General features: G+C 34.6%; 1 protein-coding gene across 2 annotated transcripts in view; it reads right to left on the bottom strand.

The window, feature by feature from the left end:
* LOC128983245 (E3 ubiquitin-protein ligase RNF38) overlaps positions 1 to 22,629 on the bottom strand; it is a 186,972-nt gene that overhangs the window by 20,895 nt on the left and 143,448 nt on the right. For both annotated transcript variants that reach the window (XM_054402489.1, XM_054402482.1), the window contains one exon: positions 18,087 to 18,235. In XM_054402489.1, coding sequence (XP_054258464.1) covers positions 18,087 to 18,235 — 149 coding nt within the window. The remainder of the gene's footprint in view (positions 1 to 18,086; positions 18,236 to 22,629) is intronic.

Raw genomic sequence — 22,629 nt, 5'->3', positions numbered from 1 at the left:
ATTTCTAATTCTGCAAGGGTTTTCTCTTCACATTTTCCTTTCCTTTCCTTGTTTATAACTTGCCATAGTGCTTTTGGTTTGTTGTCAGCTTGTTCTATGAAGCTAGCTGTTGAGGACATTTTTAGGTTTCTTAGTTTCATGTCGTATATCCTTTTTCTATTAATCATTTCTAATTTGTCTTCATTTCTGTTCGTTAACTCAAACTTTTGCAGAGCTTTCAAAAAGTTCTCTTTAAGGTATTTTGCTTCAGGATCGTAGTACTTCATATGTTTTTTGTTTTTAATAATTTTAGTTTTCTTTAATGGGCATGTATAATCCAGTGCTGTTTGAAGAATATTATGAAATTTGTTGTAGGAGGTTTCAAGATTGGGTGAAGAGTAAACATGTTCCCAATTTTGTAGATGGAGGTGGGCCTTCAGATTGTTTAGGTTTGTGTTGTTTAGGCTTCTTTTCATTACAAATCTTTGGGAAGTGTCTTCTTGGTGTGTTTTCAGCAGGCACAGCTGCGCAGTGTGGTCAGATAGACCAGTATGCACAACTTGTCCAGTAATATACGCACATGGTATGTTTGAGCATATACAGTCTATTGAAGTGGCTGTGTCATGGGTTATTCTGGTGGCCTCTAGAGGAAATCTCCAGATGTTTTGTGTGGTTAACTCTTCTTCCAGCATGGTGTTTTTGGAATCTTGGGTGAGCCTGTCGATATTTATGTCACCGATAAGTATTAGGTTTTTCTTGTGTATTTCTTGTAGTTCTAGCGTGTCTGATAGGAGGTCAAGGGCAATTCTTGCATTTTCGATTGGTGGTCTATAGATTCCCAGAATGTAGATATCCTTTTTCTTTGTTGTCTGCATGCGAATCATTGCTGCTTCGAAAATTAACTCCTGGCATGTGTTTGATATGTTAATAGCTGATACTGTATCAGCAAGGGATTCCTTGGAATATATTGCAACACCTCCAAGTTTATGTTCTTCTCTACTAAAGTGGGTAATTAAAGAGTAGCCGGGAATTTTTGTAGCTTCTAGCTCTGTTTTTTTCAGTCCGTGTTCAGTCAAGACTAGAATGCTTGGTTTTGTGTCATTGAGAATATGGTGTAGTCTGTTCGTCTTTGTAGCAAGTCCTCTAATATTTTGGTGCATTATTGCTACACAAGAATTATTTGGAGATTTGCAGATTTTTCTTTTGCTTTTTTCAGGCTGTTTGTTTCTAAAAAAGGGGTTATAGTATGGGGCACTGTAGAGTGATTAGATTGTTGACTTGAATTGGGTTCTTGCAGCTGCTCATGTTTCTGTTCTCCTTGAGAAGAGAGGCAGTCCATCTCGGTCATGTTTAGTCGCTTGGTGTGTGACAGAATATTCTTTTTATATAGGTCTATATTTTTCCAAAAGAAGTCTTCAATGGTCTCTCCCGGCTTAAGAAGCTTGGCGGTGATCGGGGGTTTCCCTGTGTTCTTTGGTTTAGTTGATTTGTTTGGGGGAGATATAGTGCCCTTGAAAGTAGAGCAAACTCCTTTTGGAATTTTGATGGCCTTGGGTTTTTTAATATTTTGTTTTTTTGTTTGTTGTGGTTGACTTTGGTGTTCTGGTGCTTCTTTCCTCAACTTGCTTTTTGCTATTTGCAAGGAAACACTGAAATGGGTTTTCTTAGTAGTTGCCAATTTGTTTTTATTATATGAAACTCGTCTTGGTGTGTTAATTGGCTTGCAAGGAGTCTCCTTTTTCTCAGTTATTAATTGCTGGGAATCTTCTACTGTTATTTTATCTTCTAATTTCTTCATTTTTGACTCCATATTATTCTGTTTTTCTTTTAGGGCCTTTAGTTCAAGTAGAATTAGTGTTTCTGTGTTTGATGCTTCTGGATTTTTGTTGTCTGAAACTGTGGTTTTGTTTGTGAGGTCCTTCGCCTCTGTAGTGGTTGTCTGTGTGCTTGTCTCTCTGAATGATTTTGTAGATTCTTCTCCGGTGTTTATTCTGCTGCATGTATTTTTTTGCCTAAGGCATTTAATTTCATTCTCCATGTCCTTTATTTTTGTGTTGAAGCTATTAAAAGTTTCTTCCCTGTCTTTGTCATAATCTTCAAATGTTTTTGCGAGAGTGTTTCTCAGGCTTACTTCCTTTTCCAATTGGTGTTCTAGTTCAGTTATTGTTTCGATTAGGTCGTTGTTTCTAATTAGAATAGTATTTTTCTCATCTTCTAGTTGTTCAATTTGAGCGTGGTAGTTCATGATGTCGATGGTTTGTATGTTTGTTAGTTTCTGGGCCAGACTCGAGTTTTGTTGAGTCAGGTTGAGTACTTCTTCTCTTAGTTTGCTATTTTGTGCTAGAAGTGCGTTTCCAACTTCTGCTGCAAGTGTTAGAGAAGTTTCTAAATCGGGATCTTCTGAGTTTTCTAGTTCTAGAATTTTGTTTTCTACCTCGCCCATTTTGTTACCCTGACTTTCAGAGGATATTTGATTTGTGGGTGTGGGAGTTTGGTCTTCTTTTAGTTGTAACGCTGGCTTTCCAGAGGTGAGGGAAAGATCACTACAATTGTTACACCTCCATAGGAAAATGTCTTCTTTAGAAAGGTTTTTTAATTGTTTTTCTGTGATATTGACACATCCACCATGAAACCAGGAGTTGCAGGGACCAGTACATTTTATACTGGAGTATTTTACACCGATGTTGCATTCACCACAGGGATATTTTGAAACTAATTCATCTAACTGCGATAAATTGGGTGAAATATACATATTTTGAGCATTTAGCATTGTTTAAAGGGTAGTAAGTGTGAAAACAATAATGATTTTAATTGCGTTAGTTGCCAAATTTGGTTGATCATTCAATGATTAAAATATTTCCCATACCGTACGTCATTTGACTCATCGGAGTTATTATTAGTATGTTATATGATATCTCTTCCTTTGGAAGAACCTTTAAATAGTATTAAAATCGTATTGGTGGGTCTTTTGTAGTTAAACACTTCTGTGATTTCATCAGTGTAATATGATTTTATTTGAAATGAAAATATTTTTTGGGAAGAAATGTTCTAACTTCAAAGGGAGGTATGTCCGTTACAGTGTAAGTTTGATTTTTCCTTCGTCACGTCGCGTCAGTTCATATTGTACTTCTGTGCCATGAATGAACCCTCTAGCATAGTTATGAGAAATTTATTGTGGGGTTACTGTTAAAGCTGGAATTCCTTGACATGGGGGATGTCAGTTAGTTGTCTCAGCCTTATCAATAACATAAAGTTGTCAATATAATCTCTCTACGGAATGATAGGTGTAGTGGAATACTTGAAGGGAAGTTGGCTTTTATTCTTAAACTGTTAGGGACCTCCTAGTTTATATGGTCTTGCGGCTTCATTGGCAACAAATAATGCAAATGACATAGCAATGGGACATTTCCAAAAAGAAAAAATACTGTAAATTGGCTGTTGCGTATATATTGACGTTTACATATTGTAAATCAACGTATCTTATAAAGGATTATGAGGTCTAGTTTAAAAGGAATATGACCTTTCTGTCATGACAGTAGCTGCTAAAATAGTATTTTCTCTTTGTACCATATTTTACAGCCAAAATGTCGTGTTATTTTCAATAATGTTACCGACCCAGTGCGCCAAAGTCTGTAATGTAGGCAGGTGCAAATTATTTGTCAAGATGGGTACCATTTTAGGCAATGTTTCTATGTTTGGATTTTATTAGACACGATAAGAGCAGATATTTCTACATGAATATTTGATATGTGTAGAATAATATGATAAAATTTAGGCAAAAGTGGTGAAAAAGGCAGACACCAACCCGTACAATAGATATAAGATAGTTCAATAAGAAATAATTTAAGAGTTTCTGTTATCAAAGGATTTTCCACTGATTTCGTAATAGAAAGTTATATTGCAAAACATGACATGATAAAGAGGAAAATTAATTTTAAAATCAGAAAATAACATTGCAAATACTTATTTGGTACAATTCAGTAACCCAATAAATATGTGTGGTTTGAAATACAATTTAAAAATGAACAGCTGTTTTATTAAAAAGTATTATTCACATGGCCAAAATGTAAACAACTCTGTGGAGGGATCTTTAAAGGCTTCTGGGGCAGAGCCCTAAGGGATTTTGCTTAGTTTTTCTTTTGATATCTCATCTACAGACCAAGACCTTTCTTTGGACACCTCTACCAAGTCTCTACGCCCAGCCGTTCTCTCAAATTAGTGGGGACAAAGTTTCCAATTAAATATTTAAATTCCCCCATGTTAATCTTATGGGAGAAAATCCAACTTTGATGGCCTGTGGGGCAAAGCCCGAGGATTTTTATTACATGAATTGGTGAAAGGGGGCGTCTACACAAAAAATACTTTATTTTGACACGTCGTTTGTAAAAATCTGTCCATTATTAACGGAGGAGTAGTGTTTTCAAGAAATCGCCTTCACGTATTATATATAAGGATAATTTATTTAGCCTTGTTAGATTTAAGTATTGTGCATGTTCTTGTTTGATGATATGTTTATGGTTATGTGTATGTATTTATGAATTTATATGTATTTAAAATGTCTTTTCAGCATGGTGGCCACCTGCAGTTGCACTCAATTGAGTAATTAATTTCATGTTGTAGTATTATTTGCTGAATATATTGCTTTTGGTGAAACATATAGGTACTAAAGTTTATCTTGAGCAGACATTATCAGATTTATTTATGTAAATTTTTGAAATACTTTATTATTACATATTTTGTGGCTCAAGTGACATTGAGGGTTGAATATACAAATTGGAGCCGCATTGAAATGATGTATTTTGCATGTAATGATCTGACAGCTGAATAAATATTGTGTCTGCTAACTGGTTATCATCTATTTGCCTGTCTGGACACAAAGTAATTAGTAATTAGTGTGAATTTACAAAACAATTGAAATCAAGTCTTTTGAATTTTAATCAGTTATTTTGGTATATTTTGAGTGTACATATTCACTGTATAGTTATAAGATTGCATGAACAGTCAAACTTTTTTTATCTTAAAAGTAATTATCTGCATTATTATCTTGTTATCTGATGAACTGACCCAACTGGATGGATTCCCCATTGCCATCACATGAACTCAAGGGTATGATTAATGGGGTGGCGCCCTTTTAAAACCAACTCAACAGATAAGCATAGAATTTTGGGTAGCTTTAATATTCCTCAAGGCAAACTTTGGCGAATTAAGATTCAGACCCCGCCCTACTCCACTGACTTGGCCGGAGCACATGGCAATGTCATCGCTAGTTTTTAGCCGGCCAGGTGAATGTCTTTTCAAAACATTTCAGTGCTGTCATAATATGTTCTTTTATATATATCATGTTAGTTTTATATCATTCGCCCAGACTGTACTATTGTTGTACTTGGACTGTACTGAGTTTGAACTGTACCGTTAGACCTAGATGGAGTGCTCGGTCACTTTGAATAAACCCATGCCAACGTTAACATGTTTATCATTTAACGAACCTCGACCTGCGATCCATATCACATGGCGCAGTCGGTAAAATTTAATAATGTGAGTCTTAAAAGTATGTTTGAATTTAACACAGTTATTTTTTAATTATTGAGACAAGACGTTGAAGCTTTATAATCATGCCGAAAGCAGGAGAAGAGGAGGAAAAAACGTCCATTGTCGTGCAAAGTTCGACTACACCTTCAATACGCCCACCATCAGAATTGACATGGTCAGGTAATATGTCAGAAAATTGGTCGTTTTTCAAACAAAAATTTAAAATCTACATGGTTGCTAGCAAAAGTGAAAAAGAGACAAACAATTCATTAGTTGTAAAAGGGGCAAACCTGACTATCTTCTGCCTTATTCTACCCTATTTCAGCAATAAAAGTTTTAGCAATAAATGTTATTCAGTCTGTAGTACTGTAATAGAGAGGAGCGAAGCGAAGCTTGTTGGGATCGGCTTCAATACAAACTTCCATAAACACAAAACAAAAACACAAATCACTCAAAATGGCTTAACTTATTTTAGCCAAACTTTCCAAGATGCTTTGTTTCCACAAATAGAAATTCAGAAGATTTAAGACCAAACAATTTAAATTTTTGATAATCTATATAAATAAAATTACAGTTTTGTCTGTACATTGCGTAGAATCATGCAGTGTTTGGTTAATTTTACGTTTCATAGCCTAAGAAAGCCGAAACGAGTCTTCTCAATTTCTGTCTGTCTGTCTGTTTGTCTGTCATTGTGTCATTCTGTATGGACTCCAAAATGTTAGTTTTTACAATGAAAAAGATCAAACATTGAGTGAAAGATTTTTTTTTAACAAACCATCATGAATTTTTAAAGCTTTACGTTGTTAACGTATCAATTTTTTGTGTCCATTTATTTATTTACTTATTTATATATTTGCCAACGGATTCACACAAATTTTACAGTTGGATTACAAGTTGTGAATTGCTCAATATGACTAAATAGCCTATAAATAAAACGAATATCAAAAGTAACAATAATAATAATACAGTACATGCAAATACTTGGACAAAGAAAGAACTAAGAGTAACGAGAAGTAAATACACAAGTTGGTTAAATAACAACAATAATGAAAATATGTATACAATAAATGTCACATTGACCAATCTAGGAAATAATAAATAATAAAGATAACAATAACCATGATGAATATTTTCGTGAAAACAAAAATAATATGGCAATGATAAATATTTGAAGTGAATAATTATTGTACATTATTACCCATCTAAATCTTCTTTTGTACTTCGTTTCATAATTCATAATGTTTCATATAGGTTGCCATGATGGTTATAAAATAACGACGTATATGTAAACAAAACAAAGAATCATAGCATATGTTTGAAATCAAGTTAAAATATGACCTAAACACAGTACAAAGGATAAACATTCTGATGATAGGTTGACAGGTGATGACCACTGATCAATATGGTACGGACAGTCGTAAGTTTACATTTACGTCACCATTTGGTAACTACCACTGATGGAATAGGTGCATTTTATGAATTTTTGTAACTCCAATCTGGGGCGAGAGAGGTGCCTTTTTTCACCAGCATCATATTCTTAAGCTCACATTGCTTAATCATTGAATGGCTTCATACAGGAAGGGCAGATCCAGGGCACATATTTCACTACTCCTAATATCACATTTAGTTACAACCGCATTAGTTTTGATCTAGCATTTTATTCATCACAGTTTCCTAAAAAATAATACTCCCGCCACAGCAAACCTGCCGACTAAGTGAATTTCCAGTTGCCTGAATTGATTTTCAATTAAATATATTGAATTAATATTAGGTTTTATGAGTACATAGGCTTGCTGGTACAGGGAGGGTAAAAAGTGTATTTTTTGTAAAATATTAATAACTTAGCACAAAATAAATAAATTTACCAAGTTTGATCAAAATATATCCATAAACAAGCAAACTACAACATTTTACAATATTCTCCATAAAATTCTTAATTGCTACTTGATGTACATCCCCAAAATGGGGGCTTTTGGGGAAAAATAAAAAAAATTCAAATGTTAAGCCCCATCGAGTGACGTCTCATTTTGAAGGTCGTGATAAAATAAAACTAATAACGCAAACTAGAGGTCTCTATCTTAACACAGTAAAATATGGCAGCCAATTGAATATAAAATTCCAAGTTATTCTGATTTCTAAAGATTTCAACCAGCTTCCATTTTTACTGGATTGAGATAGAGACCTCTAGTTTGCGTTGTTAGTTTTCTTTTATCACGACCTTCAAAATGAGGGGTCACTCGATGGGGCTTAACATTTGAAATTTTTTATTTTCCTCTAAAATCCCCCATTTTGGGGATGTACACCAAGTAGCAATTAGGCTCAAAAAGTACTTCATAACATGCTATAAAGGTGTGTAGAGTTTATTTTTCCTAGTGTGAGCCGTTACAAAATTTACAGGGGGTCTCCAGACTTGAAAAACTGTAAGTTAAATTTAACTTCTGAGAATTTCAAATGGCTGCCATTTTGAACTGGATTGAGATAGAGACCTCTAATTTGCGTTGTTGGTTTTGTCTTACCAGGACATTATAAATGATGGGTCAATTGATGGGTCTTACCTTTTGAAATTCCTGAGTTTCCCCCAAAATCCCCCATTTTGGGGATGTACACCAAGTAGTGGTTATACCCAAAAAGTACTTCATAACATGCCATAAAGGTGTGCCGAGTTTGGTTTTTCTAGTATGGGCCGTTAAAAAATTGACAGGGAGTCTCCAGTTTTTTTACTAACCCTGTACATATAGTCAATGGTAGGAACAGAAAGTGACACATTGGAAAAGCGAGTTTAGCATCATCCGTAAACATCTGTTACAATCACCCACTGCAATGGTGATTTTTTACTTAACACTTTACACAACCGCCATTGAAGCGCCGTCAATGACTGGAAACCTTGTTTCTAAGCTATTGGTGACGATCATTAATAAATTTAAGTTTCCCAGCCGTATACAACACTGATTTAAGGTCTTCTTTCTGGTTACCAAAACTCAAGAACAATTTTATACACAAAGAATCTCTGATTCCTGACCTGGATGATGCCCAGTTATTTAATTTAATTTACATTGCACTTGCAATTAATTAAATCCGTTATGTAAGTAAAACGTTTTTAATCCCACTTGGTTGGGATTTGCTTTCAAAACGTGATCAAAAATGGTTGCGGTATTTGTAAACATCATATTTGCAAACATATCAGTGACAGCTAGAAAAAATAATCTTGATCTGAACAGCTGTTCGTTATATCATAGATGATTAATCTTCTATATACATAAAATTAGAGTTTTGTCTGTACATTGCTCAGAATTATATATTTTTAGGTTATTTTTACGTTTTATACATTAAAGAAGCTGAAACAAGTCTTATCTCTATTTCTGTCTGCCTGTCTGCCTGTCTGTCTGTCTGTAACATTCAGGATGGCATTATACGCAATATTCTCCAGGAAAACGAGAGTACCTATCAAAATCCAAGTCATTTTAATGTTTTCACTGGATTGGCGAGAGTGTCTTTAGCGATGAAAATATGATCGTCCGTAATTTTATTTACTAAGTAGTGAGGCCATATTTTAATGGCTAAAGACACTCTCGCCAATCCAGTGAATACATTAAAATGACTTGGATCTTGATAGGTACTCTCGTTTTCCTGGATAAGATGGCGTAAAATGCTATCTTGAGTGTTACAGACAGACAGATAACATTTTTCCAATAACGTATATTTTTCCACACCTCAAAATTTTCTGAGCCCATTAAACTGTTTAAAAACACTTATATCTCGAAAACGGCTTGAGATATGGCAACACTGTCTAAATTCTGGCACACTACGTGGGTGTCAACTTTTGATTATGAACAATATTACAACATAAAATAATCAAAAAATTAAAAAAATAACATTATTTTATATGGGTACAAACAACAGTTACCAAGAAAATTTTCTAAGTCCAGACTTGTTGACACTTTTTCACACCTCAAAATTGCAAATATAATGGAAATTACAAGTCACAACTTTTAACCTGTAGTCTTGTAGTGCGGTGTTTATTATGAAACAGGTACCTGACCTGTTCAACTAAATATCCTCATTTCTCAGCTGTTTGTAATGGGATCGTTTAAAACTTGGTGGCGTTTGATAGGGTATTTTAAATGCTAAATAAAAGTGTCCATGGCTTTTTTTCATAAAATCAGCAGGTTATTTGTCATCTATATATATAAAAGGCAAAGCCCTCACTGACTGACTGACTGACTCACTCATCACTAATTCTCCCACTTCCCACTTACCTAGAAGGCTGAAATTTGGTACACTGATTCTTTAGGCATTAAATAGGAAAACTAAGTGGTTTTTATTCTGATCAGACTCTCGGGCTCCGCCCCAGTCGGTGGGGCACACGGAAGATTTCTCAGGTACCGTTTGACGTCACTAACTGCTGACGTCACTAACTGCTGCGTCTGAAGAAACAGACAATTTTATAATTTTTCTATTATTAAATTAAACTGTCATAACCTAACCAAACTAAAAAAACGTGCCGATAATGGAAAAATCGAATAAAGGTTTACTAATCTAAAAAATAGTTTTGTTCATAAAATGCAATTATAAATGCCTAAAATTGAATTTTATAATTTTTTAATTATAAAATTAAACTGTCATAACCTAACCAAACTAACCAAACTTGCTAATATGAAAAAATTGTTGTCAAAAAGTCGATGCTACCAGCGGGATTCGAACCCGGTACAGTAGGATTATCAGCCCGACACGCTATCCACTACACCACCGAGGCCGATGGCTCATACCATATCGTTGCGGTATTGGTGTTCCCTCAAAGTGACATCAGCAGTTAGTGACGTCAAACGGCACCTGAGAAATCTTCCGTGTGCCGTTTCGCCGCCCCAGTGGCTCTGGAGTTTCCCATGTTAACCTAATGAGTACTCATATTTAAATGGAATTAATGAATCTTAACAGCTGTTTCAATTAAGCAAGTTGGTTCTGTTCTATGATGTTAAATAGCATTAAAGTTACAAGGATTACCAACAGAGTGCAGCACTATTATTTTTTTAAATATTTTACAACAGCTAACTTTAAACCAAAAGTGAGTGAGCGTAGCGAACGAATTTCAATCCGGAGGCGAGTTAGCGTAGCGAACAAGCTAACCTTAAGGCAAGTGAGCGCAGCGAACGAGCTCCTTGAGCGCAGCGAACGAGCTCCAACCTAAAGGTGAGTGAGCGTAGCGAACGAACTTCAACCTAGGACGTGATTGAGCCATGCGAACGAGCTCACATATGAAGTTAAACGGGGCAAAGCCCGCGGGTACAGCTAGTTAAAGATATAAAGTTTAAAATACCCGTATTTTGAAACAGAAACATATTTTCAATGATTATTTTTTCTTAAATAGCCTACATTATAACGTATTAAAACTGTATACCAAGATTCATAAACATATCTTAAATATATTCAAGAAGAACTGGTAATATTGGAATTAATATAAATTTGAAATAAAAACTTCACCAATAAATTCAGAAATATTAGTGAAGTTTTTATTTCAAATTTATATCTTAAATAGTTTTCGATCCCCCACCCTAAAAAATATGGTTGATGTAAAAAAATTGTGGAACCTATGTTAACAATTAAATTGACAAACAGAATATTTCTATCATTTCGGTTTTACAAATACAGATTTGTTTTTATATTTTTGAAATTTGTGCTTTTTCACATATATTAAATCGCATTTTGAAATACCTGTCATTTTGGCTAGGGGTGAGATATCCACCAAAGGTTTTGCGTCAATATGTTTCTTTTAAAAATCCTTCAAAATGAGGGGTCACTCATTAGGGGTTGCTATTTGAAAACAATAAGTCACCCCCACCCCCGCCTACCCTGTTAGGGGGGTTAACAATATTTTTGATGTAAAAAACGGAACCTTTGTTAACATTTAATGCCAAAAACATGATATTTTAATCTATTTCGGTTTAAAAAATACAGATCTATTTCAAGACTTTATTTACACACTTTATATGAATTTGAACGGTTGGTGATTTTTGACTCTAGGGACCTCAAAACGAAAAATAAATCGGTCCCAGGTCCAGGTCTTATGATAAGTACTACGGTAATAGCTTATTCTATGTATGGGAAATTCGCTAAAACACAGCAATTTTGAAACAGGATCATATTTTTTAATGATTATTTTTCCTTAAATACATTATGACGTATTAAAACTGTATACCAAGTTTCATAAAGATATCTTAAATAGTTTTTGAGAAATATCTCATTAAAAGCGCGTTCATTCAAATTCAAATAGAATCCCACGGCGCCACTCGAGGAGGAAACGCTTCGCGTCTTCCGCTACAGTGGCGCGGCAATGCAGCCGCATCATGAAACAGCGCCTAGCGCAGATCCAGCTGACCGTCTGCATTAAAGTATTATATTGTCTGTGATTAAAGTGTTTTGGTTCTTTGTGTATGCTCATGGTGGTTGCCAATGACCAGACTGCATAAAGGTTCAGGTAGGTGCTGCATAGGTAGCAGCTGCACTTTACCACCATTGCAGCAAATGCCCAGTGTTTCTTCTTTCCATTTTAAGGCCTCGCAATACAGTACTTACATTTGAACGTCATGGTGTCCATCGCCACCGAGCTATCTCCTTCATTGTCTATTTTTGGATTATATGTAATTGCTGATAGATTTTTCACCATCCATTGAATCTTTGGGATTGTCTTTCAGGATGAATTCGTTCATACTTTTTCCTTGCATTCTTCGCCTGCCTTTTCAACTCCTTTTCTGCCTTATCTCTTAACTGCCTTTTCTCTTCTGTCTGTGCAACTGCTATGCCATTCACACCTTGATTTATTTTGTTGAGATTCCGGGATCGGCTGACAATTAGGAGAAACGGGTTCTTTTTGTGACACTAAAACGTCAAAGTGCCCGCTAGACAGGGATTGTGTGAATCCGAGTCTTTTCACGGGATTACGTTCATCACCAAACTTTACATATAATTCACCATTCCGATAAACCTCGAAAACAAATATGAATATTTGTGAAGCCGCAACCAGTTCACACAACCCACCAAAGGTAAACGGCTTAGGCATCTCATTGAAGTATTCCCTGGAATTAAGGTAATTATTCCCGTCAATGTCGTGGGATAAGACTGAAAAGTAGCCCCAGTTCCTCACAACGGAACATGTTCAACAATTGCTTCGTTCACAGTTAACTCGCACCATCTCCTCTGATGTGAATGATATTGTGTGGAACGAACTCGTCATTAACATTTAAAACCTCAGTGTCCTTTGTCCATACTATGAAACGGTTTAAACAACTAAAAAAATATTAACAGAACTGTATCATAAGATCTTAAAATTAAAATGCAATAAAAAACTAAGTTCAATTCTACTTTCTTTAACACTAATCACAAATATTAGAAGTGGATAAAACTAAAATGCCACAATAAATTAGGTTTATTTCACTGACACACAACTATGATGTTTATGGTATGAAATAACCTTAGTAAACTTAATTTTTACTCTAACAGCTGATGATTAAATAAATTGCAGACAAATGTAAACAAAAACCCCAAACAAATGTTTCTTCCTGTACGAACTCCATTCTAACTTTGACCTTCTGTGCGGCGGGCCCATTGGGAATTTTGTAAAAGCGCTTCTTATTGTCTGCCTACGCTATGAGAGGAATATGTATGGAAAATCTTATACTTCTAGCTGCTATGGTTTGGCCTGTGCGTTGATGGAATTTCACATTTATATATAGAGATAGATTATTGTTTATTAACAGATGATTTGTTTGTGTTAAAGTTTAATTTTGAATGAACAAAATCATTCAGATTTTTGTTCAATGACTTTTTTCTCTAATTAGAAATTAATTCTATATTCTCGGAATATTCAACATTTACAGGTGACTTCAATAAAATATTTGTTTATTTACATTCTTCCAATAGCTCCATAAGCCTAACATACAAACTTTTGCAGGCCAGTGGGGCTAAGCCCTAAGGTTAAATGTTAAATGTAAAACTGAATATGCCTATATGTTAATCAAGACAAAGACGAATCCAACGAAATCATTAAAATCGGTCCTGCCATTCTTGAGTTATAAGGGGTGTAACTAACACGACGTTGTTTTATATATATAAAAGATCGGTACAGACGTTCTTGGTTAGTACTACTTGCTGTATAAAATAGGTTTACGTACCTTACGTCGTCAATCCTTGAATAGTCTTACAAGCGACTAGTTTTGAAACTGGCGTTTCATTTTCAAGCTTTGTCGTCTCGTTTGACGACTACATCATGTTCCAATAATTTTATGTTAGACGACAAAGCTTGAAAATGAAATGCCAGTTTCAAAACCAGCCGCTTGTAAGACTATTCAAGGATTGACAACGCAAGGTACCTATATTATACCTATTTTATACTGTCTTAAATCAATCCTGGAGGCAATGCTGAATAAAATACTACTTGCTGACTGTTTGGTTGGAATCTAAAACAATTTATCGACCTTGACCTTATTAATAAAAAAATTATATGTAGGGTAAAACTTGTTTTAAATTGTGATTTGAAACATGAAACAGTAGCATGCGAGGACGTTTTTTTTTTATTTTTTGGGCAGAGAGGTTTCATCTGAGGCAAAAATGTAGCCAATAGTTTTTGATTCGTAAATATTTACGCTCAGTACTTAACTCGAGTTGAAGAGGAAGTGAAATTTAGCATTTCGCAACGCATGGAAAGAAACTATTTCATACGACGCGCCATGTTGACTGATGTTTACAGTTCAAGGACAAGAAAAAAATTAATTTATCATCAGCAGTAGGCCTACGTTTATATTACTTATAAAATATGTTTTAGTATTACCAGCTTACATTTTTCACACAATTAATAATAAATCTTCATCTATATTCTATACTAGCTGTTTGCCCATTCTACGTACGGGAATCTTGCAGTAAGTTGAAACCTTATATTCAGAACAGGAGTTGGTTTGCATATTTAGTGTGCATTTTTCCTGATAAAGTTGGCAAAACTATTACTGTATAGGAATACATATAAACCTTCGCAAATACAATATCTGACAGTTTCAAAGCCAAAACGAATGCTTCACAATTAAATGCCACCCGATCGTGTTAGTCCATATTTTATATCTAATGATAAAAGGAATTGCTTTATAGATCTATGAGGCATAGCCTATAGGTAGGCCTGTAATTTAAAGTTACTTTTCACTCTGAATAAAAGTAGATAAAATACTTCCTCGACCTCACTACTGCACACTTTATTCGGGTTGAAATTTTCATTAACAAAGGTGCTCCTGTCTTTTCCACAAGACGCTGAGAAGTTAGGACATTAGGGCGTTACTAACAGCCATACACACACAAAACAGAATTGAATTAGGGGATTTGCTACGCTTTAACCAAAGCGAATTACAAACAAAATTATTATTTGATAGTTTTAATAGTGCCATCCAATTTTATGATAATCGTTTTTAGGCCTAATCAAACTGTAAAATTGGTGTAAATCCGTTGGCAAATATATAAATAAGCAAATAAATACACAGTCCAGAAAAAATGTATACGTTAACAACGCCAAACTTAAAAAATTCGTTAAGCTCAAATCATCTTTCACTAATGTTTTATCATTTTTATAGCATAAACTAACATTTTGGAGTAGAGACAGAAAACGCAAAAATTATATAGTAAGACATCAATTAAATTTTATAAGAAATAAGGTGTAGCACTAACAATAACTGTAGTTGTAAATAGTTAAAAATGATTCTTACTGCTACCACCGGTTCTAAGGAGTAGCAGTACCAAAAACCAACGTTTACATTTAAGAAAAAAACTATAGTACTTTCGACCAATTCAAACTGTCCTTCTAATCAAACTGTATTATAGGTGTTAATCCGTTGGCAAATATATAAATAAATAAATACACAGGCCACAAAACATGTAACATGTAACGTTAACAACGTAAAGCTTTAAAAACTCACTATGGTTTGCTCAAAAAGCTTTCACTTGATGTGGTGCAGTACTGAAGTTATTAATCTCCTTTGGTTTAAATCTTTTTTAAGTTTTCGAAAATCAAAGTTATTTCCCATTAATAGCATTATTTGTAAGCAACTATTAATGTTAACATATTAATGTCAGTTTGAAGAAACCATCTATATCCAAACAAAGGTTTCTTATTTAAAAGATTGCGTAATCTCTAAACGATAATCGGTACATATATCTAGCAAACAGTTGGAGGAAATGTAACAAAAAACGCACAGTTCTGGGGTTTTGGACATTTGTAGTTTTACTTCCTAAGTAGGTAAAATACCGATATCGTTGTCGAAATGTAAGTAAGTAGAAACAAAAAGTGACACATTTGAAAAGCGAGTTTAGCTACATCTGTAATAAACCTCTGTTACGATCACAGCGAAATCAGAGAGATCTTCCAAGGTCGCAGCAACATCCACGATCACCCACTGCAGTTGTTATTTTTTACTTTGCACTTTACACAACTGTCCTTGAAGCGCCGTTAATAAGTGGAAACCTTTTTTATAAGCTATTGGTAACGATGATTAAAAAATTTAAGTTTCCTAGCATTGTACAACACTAATTCACGGCCTTTTCCCTAATTATCAAAACCCAAGAACAATCTTTGAACTTACAATGAATTAAACTGGGCACAACGTTTTTAATCTCACTTGGTTTAGATGTGCTTATAAAACTTGATCAGAAATGGTTGCGGTATTTGTAAACAGTATTTAATGTAAACATATCAGTGACAGCTAGCTAGAAGTGAGAACTAATCCAAACAGCTGATCATTATTTCATAAAATGTAATAATCCGTTATGCAAGTCAAAAGGTCAATTAACGTACTTGGTTCCTCAATGAATGGGTTTCGATTTGCGTACAAAATGTGATTGGAAATGTTGCAGTATTGGTAAACAAAATGTAATGTAAACAATTAAAAATATCAGTGACAGCTAGAAGTGAGAATTGATCCAAACAGCTGTTCGTTATTTCATAAAATGTAATAGTAAACATTAGGAGAAAACTTGACAAAAATCGAACAAAATTGTGTTTTTGATGGTTCGTTATATTTTTTCTGAAGTAGTTAGGCCATATTTTAATAGCCAAAGACACTCTCGCCAATCCAGTGAATACAGAAAAATAATTGGAATCTTGATCTGTACTCTAGTTTTCAAGGAGTAGGCCATGTAAAATGACATTTTGACGTTACAGACGGAGTCACAGAATGGACAAACGACAAACAGACATACAGACAGAAATTGAGATAAGACTCGTTTCGGCTTTCTTAGGCTATGAAACGTAAAAATAACCAAAAACTGCATGATTCTAAGCAATGTACAGACAAAACTGTAATTTTATTTATATAGATATATATAATTAATTCGGAAGGGGTTAACAAAACTCCTCCTAGAGTTTTTAACAGATTTTGACGTTTTTGGTGTCATTTTAAAGAGCTCACTAAAGTTTTGCCAACTATAAAATGGGCTCAATGTCTGGTAAGGGCTTTGCCTTAGTGGCCCTCATAGTTGCCGTGTTAACCTTATGGAATAATGATATTGAAATGAGCTGTTCATTTGTTTATTTTCTATTTGAAGTATTTTAACATAGTAAGTATTTTAACATTTGATTCCTAATTTGTTTATTTTTGCAATTGATTCATCAAACTTCTAAACAAAGTTAGTTCGTTGGGTTAGGCGATCAGTAATATAACTAACACTAATATACACAATTTTAAAGGGGTTTTCATAAAATTATTTTACTTAAAGGTTTTTTAAATTTGTTTATGTTTTATTTTGAAGTGTAACAGAGTGTATAAATAGGTAAACCCATCCTTGTGTATGAGTCTTCAGTATCAGCAAACACTTATGAAGTAAACTGCTTAAAAAATACTCATTATTAACCATTGAAGGAATTTAAATGTTAACATTGACAGGCTGCATGACTATTAAGACCCCCAAGAGTTTGAGAAATCAATGTTTGGCGGGATTCCTGTATTGGTCTTTGGTGATTTTAGACTATCATTGCCTACTGCACCACGTTATAGACACTATTTCAACAAAAATGTATCAAATCCATCGCATTTAGTGAAACAACAATAAACATGAGAGGTAAAAGTTAATTTTAGTTGTAAATAAACTCCATTTTCAACGTATTTCTGAGTTTTTAAAGCAAAGACAGAATGATCTTAAAATTAATTAGGAATACAGCAACACATTTCAGCCAGGAACAGCACGAGTGCATTATCAGATAAGGTTTATAAAAACTCATTTTATATGATGCTAAGAAAAGGTACTCTTCGTTATAAATGTTGTTTGATGTAGTACCTATATAGACATTGTTCGTATTGAAGTACTGATTCGTAAAAGCTTTAAAATGAAAATCATCATCGGGTTTTTGTGAGGATAGCAGGCTTACCTGAATTACTTTTCTCTTCAACTACCCTTCTTTCTTCTTTATCTCCCTTGGTTGAAAATGCTGACAGTAAAATATTCAAATGTCTTGTGTATAGTGTGTAGTTTTGTGTTTCTCGTGTCAACTGTGCCATTCAGTTAACCCTGCTTCCCTCACAACCATTTTTGTTGATAAATAATTAATTATGAACCTGATATTGCCGAATGGTGGTTCAGCGTATAAGAAGTGCAGCCAAGGAGCCTGGTACGCGGCTGAGGGCTGCATTGGGGGCCGCCAGCGTCGTGATGTGTTGCGACGAGGGAGGTTGGTGCGGCGGACATCTAATGGGGCTCCTCGCACCTGAACATTCAATAAGATAAAATTCAATTATATCAATGACAATGTAAAAGGAAGATATATCTTTTGTTCAATAAGATTAAATTCAATTATATCAATGACAATGTACAAGAAAGATATATCTTTTGTTCAATAAGATAAAATTCAATTATATCAATGACAATGTAAAAGGAAGATATATCTTTCGTTCAATAAGATAAAATTCAATTATATCAATGACAATTTAAAAGGAAGATATATCTTTCGTTCAATAAGATTAAATTCAATTACATCAATGACACTGTAAAAGGAAGAAAAATCTTTATTATTTACAGGTAAATTAAAAAATTATTGTTTTTTTTAACAGTCTAATAATTTGCAGTGATAAAAAGTTGGTGGGAAAATGCAATGACATTCTTTAATAACTGGTCTGAGTTACTGAGTTGTATCAAATTCAACTTAGTACAAAAAAGTAGAGGCATGCAAGTGATCCTACAAGCTTGAAAAATCAAGCTCAAAGTCGGAGAATCGAGCTCGAGCCGAGCTTAAAAAACTTAAAAGCTTATACAGGGTGTCTACTAAATTCTGGATAAAAAATTCATGGACAATTCCTGTACATTTAAGGACACTTTGTCATAACCTCTTTTGGTGCGATTACCGAATATATTTTCCTAAATAACTCCATCGGTCACGGAAACATTATGATATGATATCAGCTCTAGGTGGATTAGTTTGGCATGATTCGCTCTAGCATAGCGTTAAGTTCTCGACTACTTTTGGAAAAAAATCCTTAATACATATATTGTACCTTGGTTCTCGGTACAAAATTGGTATGGTAAGCGGCTACCAGTAAGCACAGAGTAAGATTATTGTCTTTTCATTTGCAAAGTTAACATCGACACATATACATCATTAGTTTATCTTGGGCTCAATAACATTTTCTTAGTATATTTTTTCAGCTTTTTGAAAGAATCAAAATACCCAGGCCTAGACGTAATTATTTAGGAGGGCCTATAAACTGAGTAACAAACAATGAGGTTATAATAGCAGCAAAGTCATTATCATCATTCTAGTTCATAAGATTTAGATTGCTTAAAGCATACAGCACAATAATGCCAATTTCCCTTAGGGTGGACACGGCAGTTGCCGGGGGCCTCGGCCTAGGAAGGAGCCTCACTTGGGGGTCTCAATTTTTTTTTCTTGGTCGCAACCATGGGAGACGAGATGATGATGATGATGTCTACATGGCGCGGGAGATGTTTATGATTTTGCCGCTATCGCGCAAGACGACGATCACATTTTCGAGATTGCAGTAGACGAAGATGACATTTACACGGCCACGGGAGAAGTTGATTTTAGTTCATGATTTTGCCGCTATCGCGTAAGATGACGAACGCGTTTTCGAGATTGCAGTAGACGAAGATGACATTTACACGGCCGCAGGAGATGGTCATTTTTGTTCATGATTCTGCCGCTGTCGCGTAAAATGACGATCACGTTTTTGAGATTGCAGTAGACGAAGATGACATATTTACATGGCCGCAGGAGATATTCATGATTTTGACACTATTGCACAAGACGACGATCACGTTTTTGAGACCACGGGAGACGATGATGACGTTTACACGGCCAAGGGCGATGTTAATGATTTTTCCGCTATCGCGCAAAATTACAATCACGTTTACGTGACTGCGGGAGACGATGATGATGTCTACATGGCCGTGGGAGATATTCATGATTTTGCCGTTATCGTGGAAGATGACGATCACGTTTTTGAGACCACGGGAGACGGAGAGGACGTTTACACGACCACGGGGGATGTTCATAATTTTGCTGCTATCATGTAAGACGACAATCACGTTTACGTGACCGCGGGCGACGATTATGATGTCTACATGGCGGCGGGAGATATTTATGATTTTTCCGTAATGCCGTAAGACGCCAATCACGTTTTTGAGATGGCAATGCCTTAATAATTTTATCTTGTGTTCAATACCCACACAATCTAACATAAATTATTAAGTTAATAATAACCGTGCGTGCTATCAACAAAACAGTTGGTGAAACTAAACATCTGCTTATTACTAGGTGAAACCCGTCGAAATCGACGGTTACTTTCAAGGATTGAGCTAATACATCTAACTGCGATAAATAGAATAACATTTAAAAAATTTCGAGCATTTAGTATTGTTTAATGAGCTATAAGTGTAAAAACAATAATGACTATTGCGTTAGTGACAACATATTTCCCATACCGCACGTTATCGGAGTTATTATTACTATGTTAACTAGTTTCTATTCCTTTCTTTGGAAGAACCTTTAAATAGTATTAAAATCATATTGGTGAATCTTTTGTGATAAACGCTTCCGCGATTTCATCAGTGTAAAGAAGATCAAATCAATGCTTTTATTTGAGAAAGAAATATCTGTTTGTTGAGAAGGCACGTTCTTACTTCAAAGGGAGGTCCAACCTTAAGCTGTGTAAGTTTGATTTTTACCTTCATCACATCGGTCATCTTAGCGTATTACTGTGCCAATGAATAATGCTCTAGCATAGTTTTGAGAAATTGGTCGTGAGGTTACTGTTAAAGCTGGAATTCCTGGACATGCGGATGTCAGTTGTCTCAGCCTTATCAATTACATAACGTTGTCAATATAATCTCTCTTTGGAAAGTTAGGTGTAGTAGAATTTACTTGTAGTGAAGCTGGCTTTTATTCGGGTATCTTGCGGCTTCATTGGTAGCAAATAGGGGTCTGCGGTGCACCGAAAAAGTCGGTACGGTATAAGCTTAATTACCGTCATCGGTCGGTACAGCCTATTATAATAATAAATTACTTTCAGTTTACTATCGTAGTCAACGGCAGTTGGTTCAAAGCACATAAAAGTCTTATCAGATGTTTGTTTACATCTTCATAATTTATTACTAGGGTGATGATGCAATAAAAACCCCATTAGCAGTCCCAAATCCATTAACATTTTATCACGACAATAATTGTTGTATTCAAGTACTTCCAAGAACTGTTGAGTTTTATCACTTTTATTTCTTTACGACTTTCCCTAATTCTGTTTTATGATAAAAATAATAGTTTTATGATGACTGTTAAATGTTATCTCTAACTCAGTTAGTATTTTCAAAACTGTTTGTGGCTACTAAAGGGGAGAGCATATTAAATGTGGAATTGACTCTAAAACTCATGAATATAAAATTAAATTTAGACAGAATAGAAAACTAGTGTTTAATTGAATCAAGGAAAAACACAAAGACAATAATCAAATATAAAAACATAAACATATGACTTAAATAAAATTAATAGTCACATGCTAACTTATATGCAGATCATGAGTGAAAGTCCAACAGCTACATATTAAACTTGTAACTAATCTACAATCTTATTTTATAAGTTAAAATATTTGTTATAGATATTTTATCTTTCTATTGACGAAACCACAAGCATGGTTGTTGTTGTTTGCATATTTTTTTCGTTATGCAAGCCTACTCGGTCTCAAATGATGTCATTGCATGTTCTGTATCTTGTCTTATATTGTTAGATGTGGCTGTTTAAGGCTTACATGTTTTTTAGTTTCCTGTATCTTTTATTGTGTTAAAGGTACTTTATGCAATCTAAATCTTATGAACTAGATAGTGATTTTGCTACCCTCATTGTAACCTAATCAATTTATATATAGGCCCTCCTAAATAATTAGGTCTAGGCCTGGGTCTTTTGATTCTTTGGAAGAGCTTTAAAATATACAAAGAAAATTGGATTGAGCCTGAGATAAACTAATGATTGATATGATTGATATTGTGGTTGTTAACTTTGTAAATGAAAGGACAATAATCTTACTCTGTGATAATCCAAATTTTAGTTTCAGAAAAAAACTTTGCAAGAGTTGTATCGATCTTATAACTAGTTTTGAAGCTGATAAAAAAAAGATGCTCTTTGCCATTACTTCATCATAACCTCCAGTTTTTCATTGTCGTTTGCTGTGAACAGCTGGCAAAACTACACTGTCTTCGTACTGAATGCTTTTATAAGTTTTAGCGAATTTCCCTATAGGGAAGTAGCTATTACCGTAGGTGGCACGGTAAGACCTAGACCTGGGACCGATTTACTTTTTCATTTTGATGTCCCCAGAGGCCAAAAACACCATTCGTTCAAATTTTTATATATGTGTATATATATATATATATATATATATATATATACGTCCGTGAACGCGATAACTTGAGTAATTTTGGTCCGATTTTGATGAAATTTGGTTTAAAGGTGTAAAGCGAGATAAACTTGAATGAGTTCGCGAACCAGCATGATCGGACCATGGGAACGGGGCTTTAGGGGGAGTTTTATGGGGTAAAAATTGGTTTTTCTCACTTTTGACCCTCAAAACACAAAATTTCCCAATTTCTTTTTAGACC

The sequence above is a fragment of the Macrosteles quadrilineatus genome, unplaced genomic scaffold (assembly GCF_028750875.1).
Source record: "Macrosteles quadrilineatus isolate MER2022 unplaced genomic scaffold, UCM_ALF_1.0 Scaffold_1__1_contigs__length_201487025, whole genome shotgun sequence".
NCBI classification, from domain to species: domain Eukaryota; kingdom Metazoa; phylum Arthropoda; class Insecta; order Hemiptera; family Cicadellidae; genus Macrosteles; species Macrosteles quadrilineatus.
Note: the sequence above shows the minus strand (reverse complement) of the source record. Positions and strands in the feature narration are given on the sequence as shown.